Raw genomic sequence first — 24,757 nt, 5'->3', positions numbered from 1 at the left:
AGTCTGAAGGGGAAGGTGATGGAGGACAGTCTGAAGGGGAAGGTGATGGAGGACAGTCTGAAGGGGAAAGTGGGGAAGGTGATGGAGGACAGTCTGAAGGGGACGGTGATGGAGGACAGTCTGAAGGGGACGGTGATGGAGGACAGTCTGAAGGGGACGGTGATGGAGGACAGTCTGAAGGGGACGGTGATGGAGGACAGTCTGAAGGGGAAGGTGATGGAGGACAGTCTGAAGGGGAAGGTGATGGAGGACAGTCTGAAGGGGACGGTGATGGAGGACAGTCTGAAGGGGAAGGTGATGGAGGACAGTCTGAAGGGGAAAGTGGGGAAGGTGATGGAGGACAGTCTGAAGGGGACGGTGATGGAGGACAGTCTGAAGGGGACGGTGATGGAGAGCAGTCTGAAGGGGACGGTGATGGAGGACAGTCTGAAGGGGAAGGTGATGGAGGACAGTCTGAAGGGGACGGTGATGGAGGACAGTCTGAAGGGGACGGTGATGGAGAGCAGTCTGAAGGGGAAGGTGATGGAGGACAGTCTGAAGGGGAAGGTGATGGAGGACAGTCTGAAGGGGAAGGTGATGGAGGACAGTCTGAAGGGGAAAGTGGGGAAGGTGATGGAGGACAGTCTGAAGGGGACGGTGATGGAGGACAGTCTGAAGGGGACGGTGATGGAGAGCAGTCTGAAGGGGAAGGTGATGGAGGACAGTCTGAAGGGGACGGTGATGGAGGACAGTCTGAAGGGGACGGTGATGGAGGACAGTCTGAAGGGGACGGTGATGGAGGACAGTCTGAAGGGGACGGTGATGGAGGACAGTCTGAAGGGGAAGGTGATGGAGGACAGTCTGAAGGGGAAGGTGATGGAGGACAGTCTGAAGGGGACGGTGATGGAGGACAGTCTGAAGGGGAAGGTGATGGAGGACAGTCTGAAGGGGACGGTGATGGAGAGCAGTCTGAAGGAGACGGTGATGGAGGACAGTCTGAAGGGGAAGGTGATGGAGGACAGTCTGAAGGGGACGGTGATGGAGGACAGTCTGAAGGGGACGGTGATGGAGGACAGTCTGAAGGGGAAGGTGATGGAGGACAGTCTGAAGGGGAAGGTGATGGAGGACAGTCTGAAGGGGAAGGTGATGGAGAGCAGTCTGAAGGGGAAGGTGATGGAGAGCAGTCTGAAGGGGAAAGTGGGGAAGGTGATGGAGGACAGTCTGAAGGGGAAGGTGATGGAGGACAGTCTGAAGGGGAAAGTGGGGAAGGTGATGGAGGACAGTCTGAAGGGGACGGTGATGGAGGACAGTCTGAAGGGGAAGGTGATGGAGGACAGTCTGAAGGGGAAGGTGATGGAGGACAGTCTGAAGGGGAAAGTGGGGAAGGTGATGGAGAGCAGTCTGAAGGGGAAGGTGATGGAGGACAGTCTGAAGGGGAAGGTGATGGAGGACAGTCTGAAGGGGACGGTGATGGAGGACAGTCTGAAGGGGACGGTGATGGAGGACAGTCTGAAGGGGACGGTGATGGAGGACAGTCTGAAGGGGAAGGTGATGGAGGACAGTCTGAAGGGGAAAGTGGGGAAGGTGATGGAGGACAGTCTGAAGGGGAAAGTGGGGAAGGTGATGGAGAGCAGTCTGAAGGGGAAGGTGATGGAGGACAGTCTGAAGGGGACGGTGATGGAGGACAGTCTGAAGGGGACGGTGATGGAGGACAGTCTGAAGGGGAAGGTGATGGAGGACAGTCTGAAGGGGAAAGTGGGGAAGGTGATGGAGAGCAGTCTGAAGGGGAAGGTGATGGAGGACAGTCTGAAGGGGAAGGTGATGGAGAACAGTCTGAAGGGGACGGTGATGGAGGACAGTCTGAAGGGGAAGGTGATGGAGGACAGTCTGAAGGGGAAGGTGATGGAGGACAGTCTGAAGGGGAAGGTGATGGAGGACAGTCTGAAGGGGAAGGTGATGGAGGACAGTCTGAAGGGGAAGGTGATGGAGGACAGTCTGAAGGGGAAGGTGATGGAGGGCAGTCTGAAGGGGAAGGTGATGGAGGGCAGTCTGAAGGGGAAGGTGATGGAGGGCAGTCTGAAGGGGAAGGTGATGGAGGACAGCCTGAAGGGGAAGGTGATGGAGGACAGCCTGAAGGGGAAGGTGATGGAGGACAGTCTGAAGGGGAAGGTGACGGAGAACAGCCCGAAGAGGAAGGGGAAGGTGACGGAGAACAGCCCGAAGGGGAAGGTGATGGAGAACAGCCCGAAGAGGAAGGTGACGGAGAACAGCCCGAAGAGGAAGGTGACGGAGAACAGCCGGAAGAGGAAGGGGAAGGTGACGGAGAGCAGCCGGAAGAGGAAGGGGAAGGTGACGGAGAACAGCCCGAAGGGGAAGGTGACGGAGAACAGCCCGAAGAGGAAGGTGACGGAGAACAGCCCGAAGAGGAAGGTGACGGAGAACAGCCGGAAGAGGAAGGGGAAGGTGACGGAGAGCAGCCGGAAGAGGAAGGGGAAGGTGACGGAGAGCAGCCAGAAGAGGAAGGTGACGGAGAGCAGCCGGAAGAGGAAGGGGAAGGTGACGGAGAACAGCCCGAAGAGGAAGGTGACGGAGAACAACCCGCAGAGGAAGGCGAAGGTGACGGAGAGCAGCCGGAAGAGGAAGGGGAAGGTGACGGAGAACAGCCCGAAGGGGAGGAGGAAGGTGACGGAGAACAACCCGCAGAGGAAGGGGAAGGTGACGGAGAGCAGCCCGAAGAGGAAGGTGACGGAGAGCAGCCGGAAGAGGAAGGTGACGGAGGGCAGTCTGAAGGGGAAGGTGATGGAGGGCAGTCTGAAGGGGAAGGTGATGGAGGGCAGTCTGAAGGGGAAGGTGATGGAGGGCAGTCTGAAGGGGAAGGTGATGGAGGACAGCCTGAAGGGGAAGGTGATGGAGGACAGCCTGAAGGGGAAGGTGATGGAGGACAGTCTGAAGGGGAAGGTGACGGAGAACAGCCCGAAGAGGAAGGTGATGGAGAACAGCCCGAAGAGGAAGGTGACGGAGAACAGCCCGAAGAGGAAGGTGACGGAGAACAGCCGGAAGAGGAAGGGGAAGGTGACGGAGAGCAGCCGGAAGAGGAAGGGGAAGGTGACGGAGAACAGCCCGAAGGGGAAGGTGATGGAGAACAGCCCGAAGAGGAAGGTGACGGAGAACAGCCCGAAGAGGAAGGTGACGGAGAACAGCCCGAAGAGGAAGGGGAAGGTGACGGAGAGCAGCCGGAAGAGGAAGGGGAAGGTGACGGAGAGCAGCCAGAAGAGGAAGGTGACGGAGAACAACCCGCAGAGGAAGGCGAAGGTGACGGAGAGCAGCCGGAAGAGGAAGGGGAAGGTGACGGAGAACAGCCCGAAGGGGAGGAGGAAGGTGACGGAGAACAACCCGCAGAGGAAGGGGAAGGTGACGGAGAGCAGCCCGAAGAGGAAGGTGACGGAGAGCAGCCGGAAGAGGAAGGTGACGGTGAGCAGCCCGAAGAGGAAGGGGAAGTTGACGGAGAACAGCCCGAAGAGGAAGGTGACGGACAACAGCCCGAAGAGGAAGGGGAAGGTGACGGAGAACAGCCCGAAGAGGAAGGGGAAGGTGACGGAGAACAGCCCGAAGGGGAAGAGGAAGGTGACGGAGAACAGCCCGCAGAGGAAGGGGAAGGTGACGGAGAACAGCCCGCAGAGGAAGGGGAAGGTGACGGAGAACAGCCCGAAGGGGAAGAGGAAGGTGACGGAGAACAGCCCGAAGAGGAAGGTGACGAAGCACAGCCCGAAGGGGAAGAGGAAGGTGACGGAGAGCAGCCGGAAGAGGAAGGTGATGGAGAACAACCCGCAGAAGAAGGGGAAGGTGATGGAGAACAGCCCGCAGAGGAAGGGGAAGGTGACGGAGAACAGCCCGAAGGGGAAGAGGAAGGTGATGAAGAACAGCCCGAAGAGGAAGGTGACGGAGAACAGCCCGCAGAGGAAGGGGAAGGTGACGGAGAACAGCCCGAAGGGGAAGAGGAAGGTGACGGAGAACAGCCCGAAGAGGAAGGTGACGAAGCACAGCCCGAAGGGGAAGAGGAAGGTGACGGAGAGCAGCCGGAAGAGGATGGTGACGGAGAACAACCCGAAGGGGAAGGGGAAGGTGACGAAGAACAGCCCGAAGGGGAAGAGGAAGGTGACGGAGAACAGCCCGAAGGGGAAGAGGAAGGTGACGGAGAACAGCCCGAAGGGGAAGAGGAAGGTGACGGAGAACCCCCCCAAGAGGAAGGGGAGGGTGACGGAGAACCCCCCCAAGAGGAAGGGGAAGGTGACGGAGAACCCCCCCAAGAGGAAGGGGAAGGTGACGGAGAGCAGCCGGAAGAGGAAGGGGAAGGTGACGAAGAACAACCCGAAGAGGAAGGGGAAGGTGACGGAGAACAACCCGAAGAGGAAGGGGAAGGTGACGGAGAACAACCCGAAGAGGAAGAGGAAGGGGAAGGTGACGGAGAGCAGCCGGAAGAGGAAGGTGACGGAGAGCAGCCGGAAGAGGAAGGTGACGGAGAGCAGCCGGAAGAGGAAGGTGACGGAGAGCAGCCAGAAGAGGAAGGTGACGGAGAGCAGCCGGAAGAGGAAGGTGACGGAGAGCAGCCGGAAGAGGAAGGTGACGGAGAGCAGCCGGAAGAGGAAGGGGAAGGTGACGGAGAGCAGCCAGAAGAGGAAGGTGACGGAGAGCAGCCGGAAGAGGAAGGGGAAGGTGACGGAGAGCAGCCGGAAGAGGAAGGGGAAGGTGACGGAGAGCAGCCGGAAGAGGAAGGTGACGGACAACAACCCGCAGAGGAAGGCGAAGGTGACGGAGAACAGCCCGAAGAGGAAGGTGACGGAGAGCAGCCGGAAGAGGAAGGGGAAGGTGACGGAGAACAGCCCGAAGGGGAGGAGGAAGGTGACGGAGAACAACCCGCAGAGGAAGGGGAAGGTGACGGAGAGCAGCCCGAAGAGGAAGGTGACGGAGAGCAGCCGGAAGAGGAAGGTGATGGAGAGCAGCCCGAAGAGGAAGGGGAAGGTGACGGAGAACAGCCGGAAGAGGAAGGTGACGGAGAGCAGCCCGAAGAGGAAGGGGAAGGTGACGGAGAACAGCCCGAAGAGGAAGGTGACGGACAACAGCCCGAAGAGGAAGGGGAAGGTGACGGAGAGCAGCCGGAAGAGGAAGGGGAAGGTGACGGAGAACAGCCCGAAGAGGAAGGTGACGGACAACAGCCCGAAGAGGAAGGGGAAGGTGACGGACAACAGCCCGAAGAGGAAGGTGACGGACAACAGCCCGAAGAGGAAGGGGAAGGTGACGGAGAACAGCCCGAAGAGGAAGGTGACGGACAACAGCCCGAAGGGGAAGAGGAAGGTGATGGAGAACAACCCGCAGAAGAAGGGGAAGGTGATGGAGAACAGCCCGCAGAGGAAGGGGAAGGTGACGGAGAACAGCCCGAAGGGGAAGAGGAAGGTGACGGAGAACAGCCCGAAGGGGAAGAGGAAGAGGAAGGTGACGGAGAACAGCCCGCAGAGGAAGGGGAAGAGGAAGGTGACGGAGAACAGCCCGAAGAGGAAGGTGACGAAGCACAGCCCGAAGGGGAAGAGGAAGGTGACGGAGAGCAGCCGGAAGAGGATGGTGACGGAGAACAACCCGAAGGGGAAGGGGAAGGGGAAGGTGACGGAGAACAGCCAGATGAAGTAGCAGTAGAAACGTTGGAGGTGTGTGATTGTCGAACAGATTGTCAACTTTCAATGATGAAAAATCAAATATCCTCATATCACTTCTAAGAATCACCATGTTGATTTTTCCTTCTTGTCTTGTCAGGAGGTCATCTCTGATGAAGGCTGTGTCACCGAGCAGCTGTGTGCAGCTGAACCTTCTGATTGTAACCCAGCAGAGGATGAATCATGTTTTTTCGTTTCAGTAGAAACGAGAGATGATGAGAACTTTGAGTTTGCCCTCTCAGGGGAGTCTGATGGCTACGTGTCTTGCACGCTGTCTTCTGAAAGCACATTGGTAGGCCAGCTCTTTTGGCTCACTGAGACAAAATCCACAATGTCTTTCAACATTGTCATTTTTTTATTTTATATTAGGAAACTAACGACATCACCTACATCTGTGCAAACAACAACGGTGTGGTCCAGTTCTTTCGAGCGTTCCTTGTTGATGGCGGGCTCATTCTAACATCAGTGAGTTGTATTGACTGACCTTAAACATTTTGAGCAAATGTGTAAGACTTGCACCATCTAAAGAGGCAGAAATGACCAAACACTTCCCCTGGTACATATCCGCAGCTTCCAGTGGATTCTGTGAAGGGCAACGTCTCTCCGGGAAAGATCCAGTGTACGTTCAGTGTCAGTTTCTCTAATTTGCCATCTAGCACCGTACGCAAGAGGCGTCAAAGCAGCGCAGCACCTTCTTTCTCACTGTCCGTCTCCACCGGATCCTACGACCCCGGTAAGACAACACAGAGACAAACAACAAGTGACACACATCATTATTACTAAACCGGAAATGCTGCTGTTCTGTTTGACATACACCTGCAGTTACTGGTGCACTTGAAGCCCCCACTCCGAGGTTGACAACCAATGTTGTGAACCTGGCAGAGCCGAACACCACGGTCACCAATGTGCTTGTCTCAAATCCCACCGTCCGCCCGCCTGCTGCTGTCCCTGTCGCCACGGCGGCCCCCCCTACAGAAAGCAGCGCGACCAGCCTACAGCTGTCATTGATGCAAGGTGAGCTCAGTTAATAGAGTTCATTAGCTGGTGTTTATATCCTTACTCTATTGGTTATGTCTTTCTTTCCTCCTCCCATCCAGCTCTACTCATCACTGGGGCTGGTCTAGCTGGGCTTGCGCTCTAAGGAGTCTGACGCCACCATGTGTCAGTACATCACACCCCACTCTTTCTACTCATAACATCACATAATTATTACATTTTTTTTTGTTTTCCTTTTTTCTTGTGTTATCGCACTCAAGCCTTTTACATCTACGTAATAGAGTTAAGAGTTAATAATGTCACAGATTAAATTGCTATACTACAAAGATGGTTTGATTAAAAACAGTTTATCCTTGAGCCTAAATTAATAATAATCAAAATCAGACTGTGCTTCCGAAAAAACAAAAAACAGACTGTGTATATACATTTATACTGTATATTTTGTATTTTCATTTTTAATAGATGTATCTGCACCTACTTCGCCAAAATAAATTCCTAGTATGTGTTTGATCATACCTGGCAATAAAACAATTTCTAATTCTGATTGATTAACTAAAATTTAAATAATGCAATTTGGTAATAGCAGAAAGCAAGTTTGTGATCAACCTTCAAGCAACAAAAATTATGAAGCAAACAATTTGCTCCCCAGAAATTTTATGAAATACGACCATACGAGGAAAAATTTAACAAACACTTGTACTGTAGGTGTGAACAGCATGAAAAACTTTTAATTTCCTTAGACTACTTCAAGTATTACATTGTCTGGACTCACTCTTGTCTTTTCATCACTATTATATATTTATGATTATTTACCGTCAATGTTACATATAGTAAGTTGTGATGTATTACTTACTTAACACACAGTGATACTGTCGTATTTTCTGATGGTATTTCAATTTAAGTTATATTTCAAAATTGGTAAATGGTACATGTTGAATACAGGTAGTGCACAAACATGACACAATGAAACAAATAATGAAGAATAAGGGTTTAATACACAAAATTTACTTTTCCCCGATAGGGTAACAATACAAACACACAGGAAGTGGAACAAAAAGCACAGGAAGCAAACAAAAATGACTAGCAGGACAAAAGCACAAGGTAATAAAAAGTGCTGCTGGAAAAAAACTACACACAAAAATACAATGCAAGCTACTGCCAGAGCTGCAGAGCAGGGCAGAAAAATACATAAACCAAGTAGTAGACATACACATACACAGTACACATACACATACACAGTACACATACAAGATAAAAACTACACTCAAAAAAAGCAACATGGGTGTCTGCTTTATCAACAAAAGCGTAACATGTAATTTCTGCTATATTTATTAATGTTTAGTGGTTAGACATTTTTCAATCACGTAGTTTTAACATGATGGCAAAAACCTTAAAACTACTAGATTGCTTTATGTCAGCACAACCTAATGGGTTCAGATTGGAATCCCATTTGCAATACCTCTCCAGAGCAGAAGGTGGCATAACATGTGACAGGTCCTATTCATCAGCTAAGGTAGCTTCCGGTGGAGAAGCGCCATAGCAGAGAGTTGGGAAGCTAACCTATACTGCCTAAACCTAAACCATCACTGATGGAGAAAGATCTAAATTGGTAAGTTCACTTTCCGTTTTAATTCTGTCATCTTTCTTTCTTTCGTTTTTTATGTATTTTAGATACTTATGACTGCTAGTTTTTGTGTTGTTACCTTTTAGCTAAAACTAAATTGCTGCCCATTGTTAAACACCACGTAGACAACATACTAGACCAGTTAAAGTTCATTGATAAAATGAACGATTGTAAGACAATGTGCTGTTCACATGCCTGTAAAAATTAACTTGGGAATTACAGATCAGGTTAAAAACGGCTGAGGCTAAAGTGGTCGTGTTAGGCTGAAGTGCACGTCACTTCCTCCCAAATGTATGTACAGGTGTATGATAAAATAGTATTTAATGGAATTATTGACATTATTTCACAAAGCGGGACATAAATCACAAGTTTCTTTGTTGCAGGCATGTGTTTGGCCAGCTATGTGGGGCGGGTTAAACTGTCTAAAAATAAAGTTGACTGGCCGGCAACCGTGTTTCTTTCTCTGCCGAAGTCAGGCCGCCCCTTACGGTTTGGGGCTGAAAATACTGACAGTTAACATCTTGATAGAGCAGCAAGCCAGATTATACATTCATATTATACAGAATGAAGACAATCCCAGCTCCTTATAAGGTTTTTTCATCCCCAAAAATGTGTAATCAAATATTAATGTTCATTTGTGTGGGTGTATGAATGGTGTGTTCCTCTATGCATTTTCTGAACAAATATTTTTCTGTTGATGTTTCTTTAGGCAGTTATTTGTACGTTTCAAAGCAGTAAAGCTCATTTTTAAAGTACTGTTACTTAACATTTATATTTTCATTTTATAGAACAGCATTTTTTTTATTTAAGAAATATGTCAGACTGTGAGGAAAGGTTTATAACTAATAAAAACCGCATTATTATGTATTATTTAAGCTTTTTATTAACCTTTGACAGGTGTTGCTTTTGATTGTTAGTCACGAAACGAAGCTGACCTGTCCTCACTCTTGTCTCAATTTACCCCAGGAACTTGATACTATGAAGATGTCCTGTGTCACAAACTAAAAGGGTCTCCTGTTGAAGTTTACCTACATCTTCCATCCACCTGTGAAAGGGACTGGTTCTTCAGCTTCATCAAATCAAAGAGTTACTGCGAAGAGAGCGTATCACCAGTCAGTCTCAGGTTCATGACAGAGTACTTTAAGTTCATAAATGTAGTGGCAATCAAGTCAAGATATGCATTTATGTCCGTCATTGTTTGCCTGATTTGAAGAATACAGTCATTTTACAAATTAAGTCTGTTTTGTGGTACTATTTTAGAGTTTATTTTCCTTTTTAAAATGTTTTATCTCAGTTTTAACTTTTTGTTGACTGAACTTTAAGTTTTGTCAAGTCAGGATTAAGTAACTGGTGTTATTTTACCTTTTTAAAATTGTAGCTGTACCTACCCTGTAAAAATAAGATACCCATAATCATATACATGTTAATGTAACCAAAGGAAAATAAGTCAGCTTCTACTTAAGTAAATATGTTAAAATAACCTATACAAATTAAGTTGGATTTAAACATTGTAATATTTTGTAACCAATACTTGCTACAGACATGTTCACTCAACATATTTGCAATTAGTTGGTTCAACAAAATTGTATCTCATTAGATGGAATTTTTTTCCATAATTTTATTACGTTCACCCAACAAATTATTTGAGTGTAGCTAAACAGGTAAGGCATCGAACGAGACTGGTGTGCATGGAAACCTGGGTTAAACCAGTGAGTAATTATGAGCAGGTGTGCACAGGTAGCTCCGCCCCGGCAGACGTGGTAGTGCACTGCAACACAAGGCAGAAAGGCGGCAACAGAGTGACTAACACAGATACTTTTTGGGACACGTGGAGCTGTGAATTGTAACATGTGATGTATTCCAATGTAACCTGTTTGAATGTTTAAGTTAGAATTAAGCCATTACCATTGCCATTAGCTTGCATTGCTCCAACCACTAACCCCCACACTGCCACCAACCCTGTGAAAACACATTTCTATTTGCAATAAAACTGCCTCACCCATGTCTATTCGCTTAGCTCCCTCTAGGGCTAAGAATGGAAAGTTGGAGTGTAAAAAGAGACTGCAGCGCTCTTGTTGGATGAAAAGTGGGGGAGGAGATTTGGGAGGCATGTGGGAGTGAGGAATATACAGCTTGGACATTCCTAGCCTGGGAAATCCAGCAATGAGTGTGCGGGAGAAGGAGCCTGAGACTCTCTGAGAGGGATGATGTTGATGATGGCGGGGTAACATGGGTGATTAAAGTTTGAAGGGAACAAAGTGTGACTACGGAGATGCAGAGAGGAAGCGAGTCCAGGAAGACGGCTGTGGATTGAGTTTGATTCCTGTCTCAGTCATGGTAAGTTGTTTTTATTCTGACTCAGCATTTTACCTGTATGCAAATGTGATGTCATATGATGAGAGGCTTTTTTCCAACTTGTTTTGGTGACCCTAAGTGAACTTTTACAATTATTCTCAAAAGTGGGGCTATGTGAGTTGTGACTTAGCTGTGTGGATGTCTGCATGTTGCTTTACCATCTTTGGCCTCTTGAGGCGCCATGGAGGTGGTGACTCAGGACATTGACTCTGTGAGTGGATGGAGGAAACAACAAAAAGTGTGTTGTGCAGGGTGGAGCACTTTGGCCCGAGCCAGGAAGTGAAAAAGCAGAACGCCTGGGGAGGCAGAGTCGAGGCCTACTCGTTATTTTCAGCCGCGGCGGTTTTCGGTGATGCCGCATTTTCCACATTGGACATGGGAGAGAAGAGAGAGCGGGAGTGGGGGAAAAAAAGGCCAGGGTTTTCGGACTTGAGGGCGGTAAACACGTGCAGCGTCATCTCAGCTGTGGAAAACTTTGGATGGAAAACGTCAAATCTGAACATGTCGATTTGCCCGGGCAGGAAGTGGTTTGTTTGCACAAGCGGGCTGAGGAAAAACATGGCCGCTAATTGAACACAAGATGCTTGCAGTTGTGCACACACACACACATTGTCACAGCCTGCACATGCTCCTGTGAATAGAGGGTTCTCTGTGTTCTCTGCAGTCATGGAGGTGAGAACACTTATGATTCAAAAAGGAAAAAAAAAGTATTTACGCAAAAAAGGAACCAGACAGCAAAGTTGCCAATCTGTGGAATCTCTTGTTAACTACACTTCCTGTCTTTGTTGAGATATTCCCCAGTGCCTGGTGAGGGAATCCTTACTTTGGACTTACAGTATCATACTAGTAATAATGTGGAAGATTCAAAACAGCTGTGGACCTGAGAAAACTTTATTGTTAAAGCACGGCTGCTCGAGTGCTGAGCGCGCAGACCTCACAGCGAGGAGACCAGGGTTCAATTCCACCCTCGGCCATCTCCTCTGTGTGGAGTTTGCATGTTCTCCCTGTGCATGTGTGGGTTTTCTCCGGGTACTCTGGTTTCCTCCCACATTCAAAAACCATGCTAGGTTAATTGGTGACTTCAAATTGTCCATAAGTTTGAATGTAAGTGTGAATGGTTGTTTGACCCTCGTGAGGAAAAGCGGTAGAAAATGAATGAATGAATGCAAAGAGGGACTCGGTACACTATCTCTTAACTCATCTGGTACCACCTGCCTTTCTTCCGGTCTTCCGTTTCAACACCAAAATCCTTAATTTGGACTTACAGTATCATACTAGTAATAATTAGGAAGATTCAAAACAGCTGTGGACCTGAGAAAACTTTATTGTTAAAGCACGGCTGCAAAGAGGGAGGCACGGTGATCGAGTGGTTAGCGCGCAGACCTCACAGCTAGGAGACCAGGGTTCAATTCCACCCTCGGCCATCTCCTCTGTGTGGAGTTTGCATGTTCTCCCCGTGCATGTGTGGGTTTTCTCTCCTTTCCTCCCACATTCCAAAAACATGCTAAGTTAATTGGTGACTCCAAATTGTCCATAGGTATGAACGTGAGTGTGAATGGTTGTTTGTCTATATGTGCCCTGTGATTGGCTGGTGACCAGTCCAGGGTGTACTAGACAGTTGAAGACAAACCAAGAGCTGACATGACATTGACAGTCATGCCTCATGTGAGGACACATGCTGAAAACGCGTCTGTGATGTCGCATCCCATAATACATGACACAAGGCCACTCGCCAGAGGCATCTGGAAGTCCACTTTGTACACATGACAGTGATTCACAGGCCGGAATTCTTCTTTCCCCTTTTCTCTACTGCGTCCCTCCTCTGTGGTATATGTTCTCATTTCTCCATGCAGAGCTTCTCAGAGCCCATCGCTGTCCTCAAGTCTGTGGACGCTCCTCACATCTGCTTCTCATCATGCACACTCAATTTTCCCATCCTTCTCTCCCACTGATTCCTTTCTCCACCTCCTCAGTCTTGTCTCGCAAAACACGTTCTGTCTAGGTCTGTCTGCGTGACTTGTCTGTCCTCTTTCTTTATCCTATTTGTCTGATTGTGTGTTTCTCCATGTACTTGTTTGTGTTTGCATGTCATGTTTGCACTTTCTTAGGAAAGATGAGCGCACAACTAAAGAGTCCAGCTGGTCTTGCTCTTCAAGTTAAGAGCTATTCAGAAGAAAGGATACACAATTCCACCTCAAAGTTTAGAAACCCAAATCAGGCGTTACTACAGCAACCTTGGGACCCATCACACCAACTTGCCACTTTTCCACGGAGCTGCACCTCACCTCTAGTCAATACTCAAACTACAAACTGAATACACATGATTGTTACATGTGGAAATATTAACTAGAAAGGCCCTAAATTTTTTTTATTATATTTAGCAATCTATATAGCAGATGTGGGAACACAGTGTCTTTTTTTGACACACCAGCCAACACAGTACCAATGAGAAAATATCCTAAATGTACTTTTCTGTGCTATGCTGCTTGTACGTATTCATCTCAGTGTGGCAGCAGTGGGAGAGAAAATCCCCTGTAATTGTTATCAGATGACACGAGTGGAGGTGAAACGAGGAAAATTGAAGGGAAGAAAACACAAGTGGAGGAAGTTTGGGAGGGGGAATTGTCTGGTGTTTGGGTGGGTGTTGGAGAAAGAAAGTTGGGAAAAGCTTGTGTTTGTGTGTGTGTGTGTGTGTGTGTGTGTGTGTGTGTGTGTGTGTGTGTGTGTGTGTCCTCAGAGGGAAATGTTTGACACTCCCCAGAATGTTCAACAGGAAGTCAAGAGGAGAGAGAATGTGTGTAGGTGTGTGTGTGTGTGTGTGTGTGTAGAACACAAACTTCACAAACTTGATTCACTCTCTCTTGTCCGAATCAGGCATCAGAGGCCATGGAGGACTGTGTGCAGGGGGCGCTCTCATCTCTTTACCCTCCATTTGAAAGCACAGCACCTCCTCTCCTCTCACAGGTACATCTCACACACACAGACACAGCTTGTTGGACACATGGCATCATTCATCCAGCTGATGCTCCATAGTCATTATGTCCCTCCATGTGCTTTCCCAGGTCTTCTCCGTGCTGGAGTCCACCTACCAGCATGACAGCCTGCGCTACCTCCTGGACTACTTTGTTCCTGCCAAACACCTCTTGCACAAGCTGCAGCAACATGCCTGTGTGAGTCTGTTGGAGAATAAATACGTTCTAGGATAAATACACACAGCTCTAGCTCATTATAAAGTACTCTTGAGTTGAATCTCTTCAATGTACACACTTGCACTCGCAAAGTTTTGTTTTTCCTTGTTGCTGAGCTGCAGTTAGATGGTGAGTCATGACATTAATTCCTTCCAGATGTGAACGAGAAGGAAAAGAGAGCGAGCGAGAGAGACCTTGACCTATAACTGAGATTGGTAGCGTGGGCTTCATTCACAAGCTAGCCTGCCTGAAAAATAGAAGATACTCTAAGTTGCAGACTATAGTGGGCTCTTTGAGGATTGGGGGGGAAAGGGGGACACAAGCGCTTAGGAAAGACGTGGGAGGAGGGAAGGAGCTAGAGGAGGACACAGTGGAGCTACAGAATGTCGACTGGCTAAGAATGAAGAATAAAAGTCACCAACATTAGTACGACAGATTCCAGATATGTTCAAAGATTAGGACTGATTAATGATGTTAGCTAAAGTTCGACTGTAGCCAAAACACGACACAACATTTTTGAGTCTTCTTGCTAGCTGACCGTAGTCTCTTTTTCTACGCCCCCCTTCCCCCAGTCTCAGTACCTAGGTTGTCTCTTCCTCCACTCTGGCTGGCCGTTGTGTCTTGGTGAGAAAGTAGTGGTCCAGCTGTCCACACTGGACTGGAGGCTCCTGCGCTGCAATGACTTCTACCTACAGGTGGTGCCCTTCTCCACACGCTGTCCCCGCCTTGCCCTGAAATGTCTGGCCCCAGGGGGCCGCACTGTCCAGGAAATTCTGGTGCCCGAGTCCCAACACCCACTTGTGTTTACCAGCGAGTGGCTGCACTGCATCAACAAAGAACGTGGCCACAAGAGGGAAGGTAAAGCCCGGACGGGCCTTATCACTCACTTACCATGTCGCTCGTGCTGAGCACAGCTTGTTTCCTCTCTCTGTAGTTGGCGGAGGTCTGGACACCTGCTTGGTGAGCACTTGTGATGGTGTGGTTCGCCTTCCATGGAAAGGGGTGGTCTACCCCAAATTCCTCCATGACCCAACTGAAGAACCTGGCCTATCCCAACGACTTCCCAGTGAGGGGGGGAGCAGCGTTGGAGGATGGGGTGGCTCTTCTTCTGGGGAGCTCGACTCCTGGTCCTGGGATGAGGAAGAAGAGAACGTCTTACTCCCGGATGGGTTGGACTCAGAGCCAGTAAGACCCCAGCGGAGGCGTAGTGAAGATGGCCTTGGAAGGACAGTGAGACACCCTGAATTTGATGGCGACTATGTGGAGTTGTTGGAGCCAAGAGGAGGTCCAGATGGAGGTGTTGACCAAAGGAACAGGTACCTGGAGATGCATTCAATTTGTAAAACCAAGACGTTGCCTCTTTGCAAAAGGGGTAGGGCTTTTAAAATCCGGCGGGGGAAACTTGTGGGCTACGGACGCATGGATGAATTTGGCAGCTTTCGAGGGATTTCCGGAACAAAATCAGACTTAACCACCCCCAAGGAGCGTGGAGGACTGCCTATGCCTCCACCAGAAAAAACAGAAGCAAGACGATCTTGTTCGTCGTCTGCCCAGGATGACGATGATGATGGTAATAAAACAAACCCAGACACCGAGGGACGATTTGATTGCCCGTTTAGAGAGAGAAGGCCTGGCGTTGGCGGCGAACGAGAGATTGAGATTATGCAGTCATATAAAGACGACCATAAGAGCAAAGACTCTGAGAGCGGTGATAGTTTTGTCCCCAGTGAATTCCTTGACTCTATTAACCCCCAAGTCGGACATGTTATAGAGGGATGCTCGGACCAGGGCTCCCATTCAGACTCTGTTTTTGAGGATACAGATAAACCACTTGGTGGAGATAGTGATGCGGCAACGCCAACATCGGATGTACCACAATTATCATTTACCGGACTTGCAGCCTGTACCGTCATGGCTGGTGCTAACATATCACATATGATAAAGGATGAAAGTACAAAGAAGACTAAAGAGTGTTCAAAAGGAAAGGAAGTCAAAGCTTCAGGATTCAGAGCTCCAAGGTATTGCTTATGCACAAAGCGAAACCTTACTAGAAGTTTTTAGTATCTCATCAAAGTGTCATTTCAAGGAGGAAGCGGCGAGGAAGGGGAGCCAAGGGAAGGGCAAGGTCTGGTGGACGTGCTGCCCAGAAGGGCTCCAAACTACAGGGAAAAGCTGCCCCTCATCCCAGCTTCACCTCCTGCTGCGGCTCAACCCATCAGCCTGTAACAGAGGAACACCTTTTGGAACCAATGGGACCTGCTGGAATATCTGACGGAGAATGTATTTTGGCTAATGTTGACTCGGAGAACAGCAGTGCAGGTTGGATGAAAAACTGTACTTCCAAAGAGAAACCAGAATGAGTTAATTTTCCTTATGTATCTCACAGCAGTGGCTCCATCTTTGCCTGTCTGCAATGGCCAGTCAGCCTCCTTTAACCACTCAAATGGTGAGGACAATCTCAACGGTGTCGCATCTAAAGATCATCCCTTGCTTCGGGAACTGGATGCAGAACTCCTGGAGTCAGGACGGCTGAGGATGATAGGTATTTTCAGGACATTATACTCTACTATTGATTCCACATCTTCATATTTACTGCTACCACATCCTGACCGGCCATAGGTACGGTGGACAGGTTGGGACGTGCTTTAGTTGTTGCAGAGACAGATACATTCAGGCAGGATTCCAACAACCAGGAGATGGCCCGGATCCTGGCCTGCTACCACAGGATGACACGGTAACCTCACACTTGCATTTAAGCCACTTCACATAGAATATCAGACTCTGATACCCAATTCCCTCCATCTGCTAATATCAGGCCTGAAGCCAAAGAAAAAGGTGTGACGGTGTTGATTGATAGCAGACGCTTGCTGCCAACTCCTGAATCTCTCTCTGCAATAAGATTATTTCAGGTGAGAGACAACTAACGTGAAGTGAATGAATGTATGTATGTATATATGTATGCATGGAGAAGCTCATTTTATACAGTATGTGCGTTAACCAGCGGCTGGTTCCTGATGGTCTCGGTTCATTGTTGATTTTGGTGGAGGAAGAGCAGGAGACTGTAGCTTGCAACCTTGAAGGAACAGAGGTGAGTAACACAGTTGGTACAACTTTGTATTAAAGAGGACTTATTATGCTATTTTTTCTGTACTTAGTATTGAGTTGTGGACTCCTATAGAGCAGCTACACATGATAACCAACACAGACAACTTTCTACTTCTTCCAGAATCTGCACCTATTCAGCTGTATTTCTTTGGATTTTGTTGTTCCCGCAAAAATGATATGTTTTAATGTTTTCCACCCACGGCCCGCCTCCAGGAATGCCTATTGTGCTGTGGTTGGTCACAATCGCGAGTGTTTAAAAGGACTTCCGGTTTGTGCCGCTAGCTGCGAACGGTATAGGAGTTGACAATAAACGGCGATGTAATGGTATGTTTTTAAAATGTCTGCTTTTAAGAGATGGGACAGTCCAAGTTTCTCAAGAAAAGAGGTTAGAAAAAGAAAAGAGGGCCTGGAGGCGGGCCACGGGTGGAATACTTTAAAAGAGACTGTTTTTGTGGGACACACAAAATCAAACAAAATACAACTGAATAGGTGCAGATTGTGGAAGATCTAGAAAGCTTTTTGTGCTGTTCATGGTGTGTAGCTGATCTATAGGAGTCAACAATACACATGGCAGAAAAAGAGCATAATAGTGGACTTGCGACATTGGTGTGTCCCATTTTATCTGTTTTTATATCTTTAGAATGTACAGAAAAGAATAAGACATATGTTCATGTCTTTATATAAGGATTATGGATGATGGCCATTTTTTTTTAAGTGCAGTTTTCTTTTAACACTATACGGCTATATATTATGGCAAAATTCCTAACTCAATTCAATTTCAAACTGATTTATTTTACCCAGTCTTATGTAATGAAACCTTTGGGCAGGTTATTCTGGTCTTACTTTGCAGATTGTTGTCTTGTTGTGTCAAGTGGCAACACGTAATTGGGTTAGCACATACAGTATACACGCTTATTGACCTTCAGTGGAGCCTTTTGCCACATGCTCCAGACTGCATTCCTGGCATGAGGGCTGCATCCTTTTCCTGTCCCAGGTCCACGTGGTGCGAGGGACAGGGGTCCTTCAGCAGTTTGTAGACAAGCAACAGCTGCCCACAGAGATGGGAGGGGACTTCAGCCACTGCCACTCAGACTGGCTCTCCTTTAGACTGGTGAGAAACACTTCTTCCCCTCCATTAATGTTCTTTAAGAGAGGAATATAAGCAGGAAATGGTCACCCAACTCACCCAAGAATCTTAAATTCTTTCAGAGCTTGGAAAGCTTGACTGAGCGTTGCGAGAGCGCCCTCCTCCTGCTCGGAAATGCACTGCAGTCAATGGACACCGAGCCAATGCTGACCAACATCAAAGTAAGTGTGAGGGCGTCAACGGATCGATTTGTCGACCGGAGAATGTGACTGCTGGTTCCTCAGGATGTTCCTGCAAGCATCGACAAGCACCGCCGCCTCATGGCAAGCGTTCTCGCTGATCAGCACTTGACAGAGCTCCAGCAAAAGGGCGGGGCTTGGCTCGCAGGATTGACCAATAGCGCATCTGGCCTGGCGAGGAAGTCGCCAGATTGCAGGTAACAAAAGCGTACAGTTTGTAATGTTCTCAACTTGGTCATTAAAGATCTAACATTATCTTAACGTGTAGTTATACAACATTCCACTGCTGCTTGAATTTGTTGATGACTTCCAGACTGGGAACAAAGCTGTTTGTTTTCTGGATAAATAATGGCAACCAGCTGCAGGAGAAGACTGTTGTGTTTGTGCTGTTTTTTTTTTGTATGCAAACCACAAGGTTTTGGCAGATTAAACACGAATAACGCGATAAGAGGAGTTGCACAACTGGGACTCTAACTCATTAAAATGCAGTGTCTTTGCTCCCTGAAGGGCGGCGCTCGCTGCGACCTCCAAACTTTACGACAGCGTGGACGATGCTCTCCATCGACTGGTGCAACTGTCCAACCAGAGAGGTCACAAATTGGACTCGCTCGGACGGCTCGCCACCCTGGTGGATGAGCTGAAGAAGGTGAGCATGAAGGAAAATGCAGGGGATGTTTTTGTGTTTGTGTTTACAAATGTCGTCATGATTTCAATCCCAGTGTGACCAGGAGATTGAGCAGGTCCAGTCGCAGTTGGACGACTACAAGGAGCCTCCTCTTTCACTCAGCAGACTTTCGCTCAAACAGCAGAAGTTCAAAACATTCCGAGAAACAGCAAACGTGAGTGTTGGTTTCAGGAGTTATCTTACATATCTTGTCAATTGCTTTGACTCCACCTAGTGGTAATGTTCAGAAATACCTGACACTAAATCATTGTAGGAGTTGCACAGTCGGACTTTGTCAGTGCTCAGTGAATTGGAGACTTGGTCTGAGTTGGACTGGGTCGGCCTGAATGACATCCAGGTCCAACTTCCTCCGGTCAGGGAACGTCTGCGCGACATGTCCCACTGTCTGTCCGACTGCTGGACCACGTTGGACAACACGCAGAGGCTGCTCTCCACTCTGACCGAGGTCGGTTGACGCATGACGAATGCAGGATGCTTTGACCTGAAAATGTAACATTTCATTCCAGGCCACCCAGTGGTGCGATGAGGTGTCCTCCACCTCCCAGTCTTCCTCCTCTCCGCTCTGCCCACTGGCCTCCCTCCCTCCCATTCCGCCGTCCCGCTTCCAGGATGCCCAGTCCTTGGCCATCGAGCTGGGTGGCGGGGCACTCCTGGATCTCTGGACCCAGACGATGGAGCGCTACCAGCGGACTGTAGCGCAGGTGAAGCCGCGCTTCCTGCAATCTGAGCGAGCCCAAAATCATGGCCAGGTTAAGCCCAAGCCACCCACCGCCAGCCACCTGTGGGATGCATTAGGCCCAGAGGGAGACGGGGACTGGGGCCTGGGGGCCGGAGGAGGAGAGGTTGGTTTGCAGTCTTGGGGATCCCTGGCGTCGCTATTCAGGCCGCAGACTTGCTCGACACTGAAGATCGGAGATGAGAAAGGGAACAAAAAAGAGCAGGCGGGAGGAGGGAAATTCCTCCAGAACCTTCTCAATCCGGCGAAGAAGAGTGTGAGCACATTTCATTTTTCTACTGCTTCTACAGCGGCACCATATTTTTAATCAAGCCTGTCTCCTCCTAGCCTACAGACGCACCTCTTCCTCCCAAGCCCCCGAGAAAAAGACACCCCAGTTTTGACCTTCAGGCCCTCCTGGCCCCTCGCAGAGGTGCCGCAACTCCAAAACCTGCCGATTGCCAGACAGGTGTTGCGAGCCGTACCTCCCCCATGTCTTGGCTGGGGCGACGACAACTAGCGGACCCGGTCATCATCACCAGCATGGCCACAGCCATGCCAGGATGGGGCGGCACTCCTGGAGGAGGAGGTGGGGTGTTGATCAGAGGAGTAGAGGTCAGCAGCAAGGAGGTGGTGGACCACACTGGGTCTCCACGGCAACATGTGCTGTTGGGCAGGACTGAGAGGGAAATGGGGACTGAACGGGCAGGATCGACGGCCCAGAGGTGTTAGACCCCTTTTTACTGGATTTTCTTTTGTGTGCGTTCGTGTGTGCACCTGCCTGAGTGTTTCATCATTTCTTCTCTCACCCCCCCTACGACCCCATCCCCATGCAGCAAGCTCTACCTGCTCTGGTGTAGGATGCTAAGCAGCGAGCGACAGTACATGGCGATCCTCAAAGGGGTAGAGGAGACCTACCTTCCCCTGCTCGACCTCTCAGACACGCCGGCCTCCATCAGGGGGAAAGCGGATGTCCTCTTCCCCAACTGGACCGGCCTGAGCAGCTTTCATTCGCAGGAGCTGCTCCCTGCCATGGAGGACGCTCTCGTGCAAAGCTTGTTGCAACAGGACTGTTTCAATAAATATGTGAGTAGACGGCTAAGATAGGGTCACGTCATTCATCCATTTTTTTTTCAAATATTTCCTTTGTGTTCATCACAGCGGGAGCAGTTTCTGCAGTATTCCCAGTACATCCGCACCAAACCTGAACTGGACTCCACGCTGGTCACGCAAGCTGCCGACTTTTTTAAAGTGAGTTATCTTTAAACATGATCTTGTACTTTTTACTCAAGCTCAAAAGCTTCACAGTAAATCTTGTTTTTTAAAGTCGCCACACAATTATTGACCTATTAAAATGAAATAGAGCAGAAATGAACTGTTCACGAGAAAGCTGATTACATGTTAAATGTACACGAGGAAAGCCAATTAAGACGGATTATGGCGGGGAAAGCTGCTAAAAAGAATGCGGCCTGGTGGGATTACTGACGGTGCTTCACACACTAACACGGCTTGAGGGGAGCAATTCCATTAAACTGCCACCAGGTGGCGTTATTAGCTAGTTTTTAATAATGCTCTTCAAAGATTAATTGAGAAATGATGCAATAAAGGCATGAAAGAAATTATTTGTGCATTTAAATACAGGATAAGAATGAGCCACCTATACATCCATTTTTAAAATGTCATATCATAATTTGGTTCTAAGTAAAATAAATGTTTCTTGTCTCACGCCAACCCCCCCCACAGTCCAAACTCCCTGCCGCCTCCCCCCTCTCGCCTCTGTCCTTCCCTCACTGCTTGCAGGCCCCCATTCAAAGACTGGAGCAGTACTGCGAGGCACTTGAGGAGCTGGGGGGTATCAACCCAGCCTCAGACTCGGCCCTTTCTATCCTGAGACATGTCCAACGGCACGGCGAGAACCTCAAGGCCAGTGACCTCATCGTCGGGTGTCCGGTGAGAGCGCTTGTCCCACTTTAGGATGTCCCACTTTCTTTGCTTGGAGGGGAATTGAACATTCTAATCATAAAGAGTTTCAAGAAGACATACATAATAGCAACGATATGAGTCCTGATGTGTTGTCACGTGTGTTTGTCAAGATTCCCATAGCTGAGCGTGGCGAGCTGGTGCGTCAGGGTGAGCTCATGGTATGTGGCGGCACCCGCAGGAAACGTGTTGGCGTGAGGAGGGTCTTCCTCTACCAGCATGCTATCATCTTCACCAAACACAAGAGCGCCGGGATGGGACGCTGTGCCTATAGCTACAAACACTGCATGAAGGTGCGTCATGAGAGAAAACATCTGTTACCAGGTCCACCAGTGTGACATCACAATGCCCTGTCCAACATGTAGACAGCAGACATGGGCCTGACGCAGAGTGTGGGTGAGGAGGGTGTCAAGTTTGAAGTTTGGGTACGACAGGCTCCCCGCCTTCGGGACTGCGTCACACTTCAGGCTCGGGACAGAGATGAGCGCAAGACGTGGACCCAGGACATCGCTCACCTGCTGTGGACGCACGCCATCAACAACACAGGTGATGCTTTGACAGATTCTAACTAAAATGCCCGAAAATGGCTGTACAGTTTGGGGTTACAGTGCCACCTGTTGTTTGGGAATGCTCTATACAAATATTGAACGTGTTTGACTTGTGTGTTGTCAGAGTTGTGTCTGAAGGAGTCACTGTGTGTGGGCGTGTCCAGCAAGCTCCTGCTGGACGCCAGCGGAAGTCAAGCATCGTCAGAGTTGGACTCTGCCTGCAGCCTCAGCGACAGAGGTGGGTGCTTTTTTTTTTGCCTGATATTTATTCCGCCACTTTATTCCTGAGTTAAAAATGTGCCGTGAATGCAAAATGAAAATAAATTTTGCATAATGCTTATGAATTTTGACAAAAGTGGTCTCAGAGTGCAGCTTTCTGGCCTTTTTTCAGTTCTCTAAGGAGCAGTAGGGAGGTTTTTCCTGACTTCTAGCAACTGAAAGGTTCAGGAAAACCAACAAAAAAACAAGATTTTGCATAGTTACAAAATCATTGGGGGCGGCACGGCGGTCTAGTGGTTAGCGCACAGACGTCACAGCTAGGAGGACCAGGGTTCAATTCTCATCTCTGTGTGGAGTTTGCATGTTCTCCCCGTGCATGCGTGGGTTTTCCCCCAGGTACTCCGGTTCCAAAAACATGCTAGGTTAATTGGTGACTCCAAATTGTCCATAGGTATGAATGTGAGTGTGAATGGTTGTTTGTCTATATGTGCCCTGTGATTGGCTGGCGACCAGTCCAGGGTATACCCCGCCTCTCGCTCAAAGACAGCTGGGATAGGCTCCAGCACCCCCGCGACCCTCGTGAGGATAAGCGATAGAAAATGAATGAATGAATGACAAAATCATTGGAAGGTTGTAGGCCAGTGTAATACGTATTATGACCACCAGGTGTCTCATAGTAGCTCATAATTAACAGTCCTGTGGGATGGAAGCTAGTAGCTAAAATGCCCTCAGAGTCTCTTTGTCTCTCTCAAATGTCTCACCAAAATGCTTCTGCTAACTCTTTCTCTCACACTTTAGTGCACAGCAGCTGCTCTGATTCCTCCTCCGTCGGGAGCCATAAGGAGGGGGGGTCCCCGGGGTCAGGGAGGCACCCCAGGAGGAGCTCTGGATCGACAGGCTGCTCTCAGGTGAATTATCTTGTATTGCACATACACAGTAACGGCTTTACTCAAGAGTTGTAACGGTGCACAAACTGTTGGTTTCTCCTCACCAGAGTCAGTCACCCTCTACTGCCGTGTAGCCGTCATTACACAAGAGTGAGTACTGGAAGTGGTACTTTGGTGACTTACTCAGGTGGCAGCTGAGGAGAAACATCATTAAATGTCAAGAACCAATGTTTACATTTTTGCATTTCCTCTGAAAGTGGACTCAAACAAGCTAAACTGTACTGACAGGAAGACCTTTTATAACTCAGACCCAATCCCCCCCCCCCCCCCCCCCCCCGCCCCCCCCCACCTCCCTCGGCTGTCTGTGGTCTACGATATAAAGAAAAGCTACATTTCGCCTATTAAAGTGTGACAAGCGCCAGCGGTGTCTCCGCGGGCCGCCATCTTGGATATGCCAATCTGCGTGGTTGGCAGAGTCAGTGACACCAACTTGAGTAGCACAAAGCGGCCATTGTGTGACCCCCTGCGCCCCCACCAGGCCAAACAAACCACTCAGTCTGAACTGCCTGCATCACATGACCCAGGGATCTGACAGTAAACAGGAAGTGGTGTGCAGCGCCATCCATCCATCCAGCCAGCCATTAAGGTCACTGTCCAGGTATAACTGTATACACACGCACGCACACATGCACTCTTTTGCATTGTCATGAGACGTATGAGAGGATTTAAAGTGACGGAATGTAATAATACGTTCATATATTCTGCATGCCAAAGGCAAGTACGTGTTTTGTGTATGTGCCTCCATGTGATGGAGACTCGGTTTAATAGTATTTTTAGATGTAACTTCATAGATTGTCTCCTTCAGGATGCTTCATTCTTGTACGACATTGCAGGCCACTTTACTCAGTTTACAGGAAGGAATGTTGGAGCAATCATCTCCTTGGTAATAAAAACTGGATGCAAGTTTGACACCTTTTTGAATGTTCTGTGTGTGTGAGATCACTTGATCATAGGAGAAGATACAATCAGGGCTTTTGGTTGAATCCCAAAACAGATGTGTGGCATTTATTAAAAAAAAAAAAAAGAGGATTGACTAATGGATTAATTGTTGCATCTTCAGCGGGAGTGTAGACTCTCCACGGAACAGCCCGCTGTTCCATGTAGGCCTCCCTTGCCCTCAGCCATTTGATACATGCAGCACCATATCAAATAGTTGCACGGATCAAATTCTCCAAAGGAGGGAGGCTGGACTGAATATATGTGTGTGTGTGTGTGTGTGAGGAATGAGAGATAAAGGCCTGAGGGGAGGAGTGGGGCGGGGGGGCGACAGGAAGGGGCAGAGCCGGGGGGGAGCAAGGGACAGGAGGTGGGAATGATGGGAAATGAGCGACAGACAGGGAGGCTCAGTGGAGGGCAGAGAGGAAGAAAAGAGCGAGCAGCTCATA

The 24,757-nt window shown here is 48.8% G+C and overlaps 2 protein-coding genes across 10 annotated transcripts; both read left to right on the top strand.

The window, feature by feature from the left end:
- Positions 1 to 1,970: 1,970 nt before the first annotated feature.
- LOC131125905 (serine/arginine repetitive matrix protein 2-like) lies at positions 1,971 to 5,932 on the top strand. Of its 7 annotated transcripts, none has more exons than XM_058067921.1 (4): positions 1,971 to 2,964; positions 3,079 to 4,432; positions 5,339 to 5,678; positions 5,785 to 5,932. In XM_058067921.1, the coding sequence occupies exons 1-3, from the start codon at positions 1,990 to 1,992 to the stop codon at positions 5,659 to 5,661; spliced, it is 2,652 nt and encodes an 883-aa protein (XP_057923904.1). In that variant the 5' UTR covers positions 1,971 to 1,989; the 3' UTR covers positions 5,662 to 5,678; positions 5,785 to 5,932. The 7 variants fall into 7 exon arrangements, with proteins under 7 accessions (XP_057923904.1, XP_057923906.1, XP_057923905.1 ...); XM_058067923.1 differs by having other exon boundaries at positions 1,971 to 3,636; positions 3,976 to 4,432; XM_058067922.1 differs by having other exon boundaries at positions 1,971 to 3,855; positions 3,976 to 4,432.
- An 891-nt stretch (positions 5,933 to 6,823) lies between these two features.
- Positions 6,824 to 23,644, top strand: arhgef40 (Rho guanine nucleotide exchange factor (GEF) 40). Of its 3 annotated transcripts, none has more exons than XM_058067864.1 (26): positions 6,824 to 10,641; positions 13,534 to 13,623; positions 13,722 to 13,829; positions 14,420 to 14,705; positions 14,782 to 15,865; positions 15,934 to 16,166; positions 16,234 to 16,389; positions 16,467 to 16,581; positions 16,663 to 16,756; positions 16,849 to 16,935; positions 17,947 to 18,063; positions 18,162 to 18,260; positions 18,324 to 18,475; positions 18,786 to 18,924; positions 18,998 to 19,117; positions 19,217 to 19,408; positions 19,470 to 19,955; positions 20,027 to 20,403; positions 20,515 to 20,764; positions 20,840 to 20,929; positions 21,422 to 21,628; positions 21,772 to 21,951; positions 22,024 to 22,204; positions 22,331 to 22,444; positions 23,224 to 23,333; positions 23,420 to 23,644. In XM_058067864.1, exons 1-26 carry the CDS (start codon positions 10,639 to 10,641, stop codon positions 23,444 to 23,446), a joined length of 5,097 nt encoding a protein of 1,698 aa, XP_057923847.1. In that variant the 5' UTR covers positions 6,824 to 10,638; the 3' UTR covers positions 23,447 to 23,644. The 3 variants fall into 3 exon arrangements, with proteins under 3 accessions (XP_057923847.1, XP_057923845.1, XP_057923846.1); XM_058067862.1 differs by lacking the exon at positions 23,420 to 23,644 and having other exon boundaries at positions 6,824 to 8,289; positions 9,271 to 10,641; positions 23,224 to 23,410; XM_058067863.1 differs by lacking the exon at positions 23,420 to 23,644 and having other exon boundaries at positions 16,237 to 16,389; positions 23,224 to 23,410.
- Positions 23,645 to 24,757: the final 1,113 nt, after the last annotated feature.

Source organism: Doryrhamphus excisus, chromosome 3 (assembly GCF_030265055.1).
Source record: "Doryrhamphus excisus isolate RoL2022-K1 chromosome 3, RoL_Dexc_1.0, whole genome shotgun sequence".
Lineage (NCBI taxonomy): Eukaryota > Metazoa > Chordata > Actinopteri > Syngnathiformes > Syngnathidae > Doryrhamphus > Doryrhamphus excisus.
The sequence above is the reverse complement of the archived record's forward strand: the minus strand, read 5'-3'. Positions and strand labels throughout refer to the sequence as shown.

What these genes read in the sequence shown, in the direction of transcription:
- LOC131125905 (XM_058067918.1), top strand. Translation starts at nt 1,990, where the DNA reads ATGGAGGGCAGTCTGAAGGGGAAGGTGATGGAGGGCAGTCTGAAGGGG. An exon ending in CCCGAAGAGGAAGAGGAAGG is followed by an intron (nt 4,433 to 5,338) that starts GGAAGGTGACGG and finishes GGAAGGTGATGG; the next exon opens with AGAACAACCCGCAGAAGAAG.
- arhgef40 (XM_058067862.1), top strand. An exon ending in AGGACTGTTTCAATAAATAT is followed by an intron (nt 20,765 to 20,839) that starts GTGAGTAGACGG and finishes TGTTCATCACAG; the next exon opens with CGGGAGCAGTTTCTGCAGTA. An exon ending in GCTACAAACACTGCATGAAG is followed by an intron (nt 21,952 to 22,023) that starts GTGCGTCATGAG and finishes TCCAACATGTAG; the next exon opens with ACAGCAGACATGGGCCTGAC.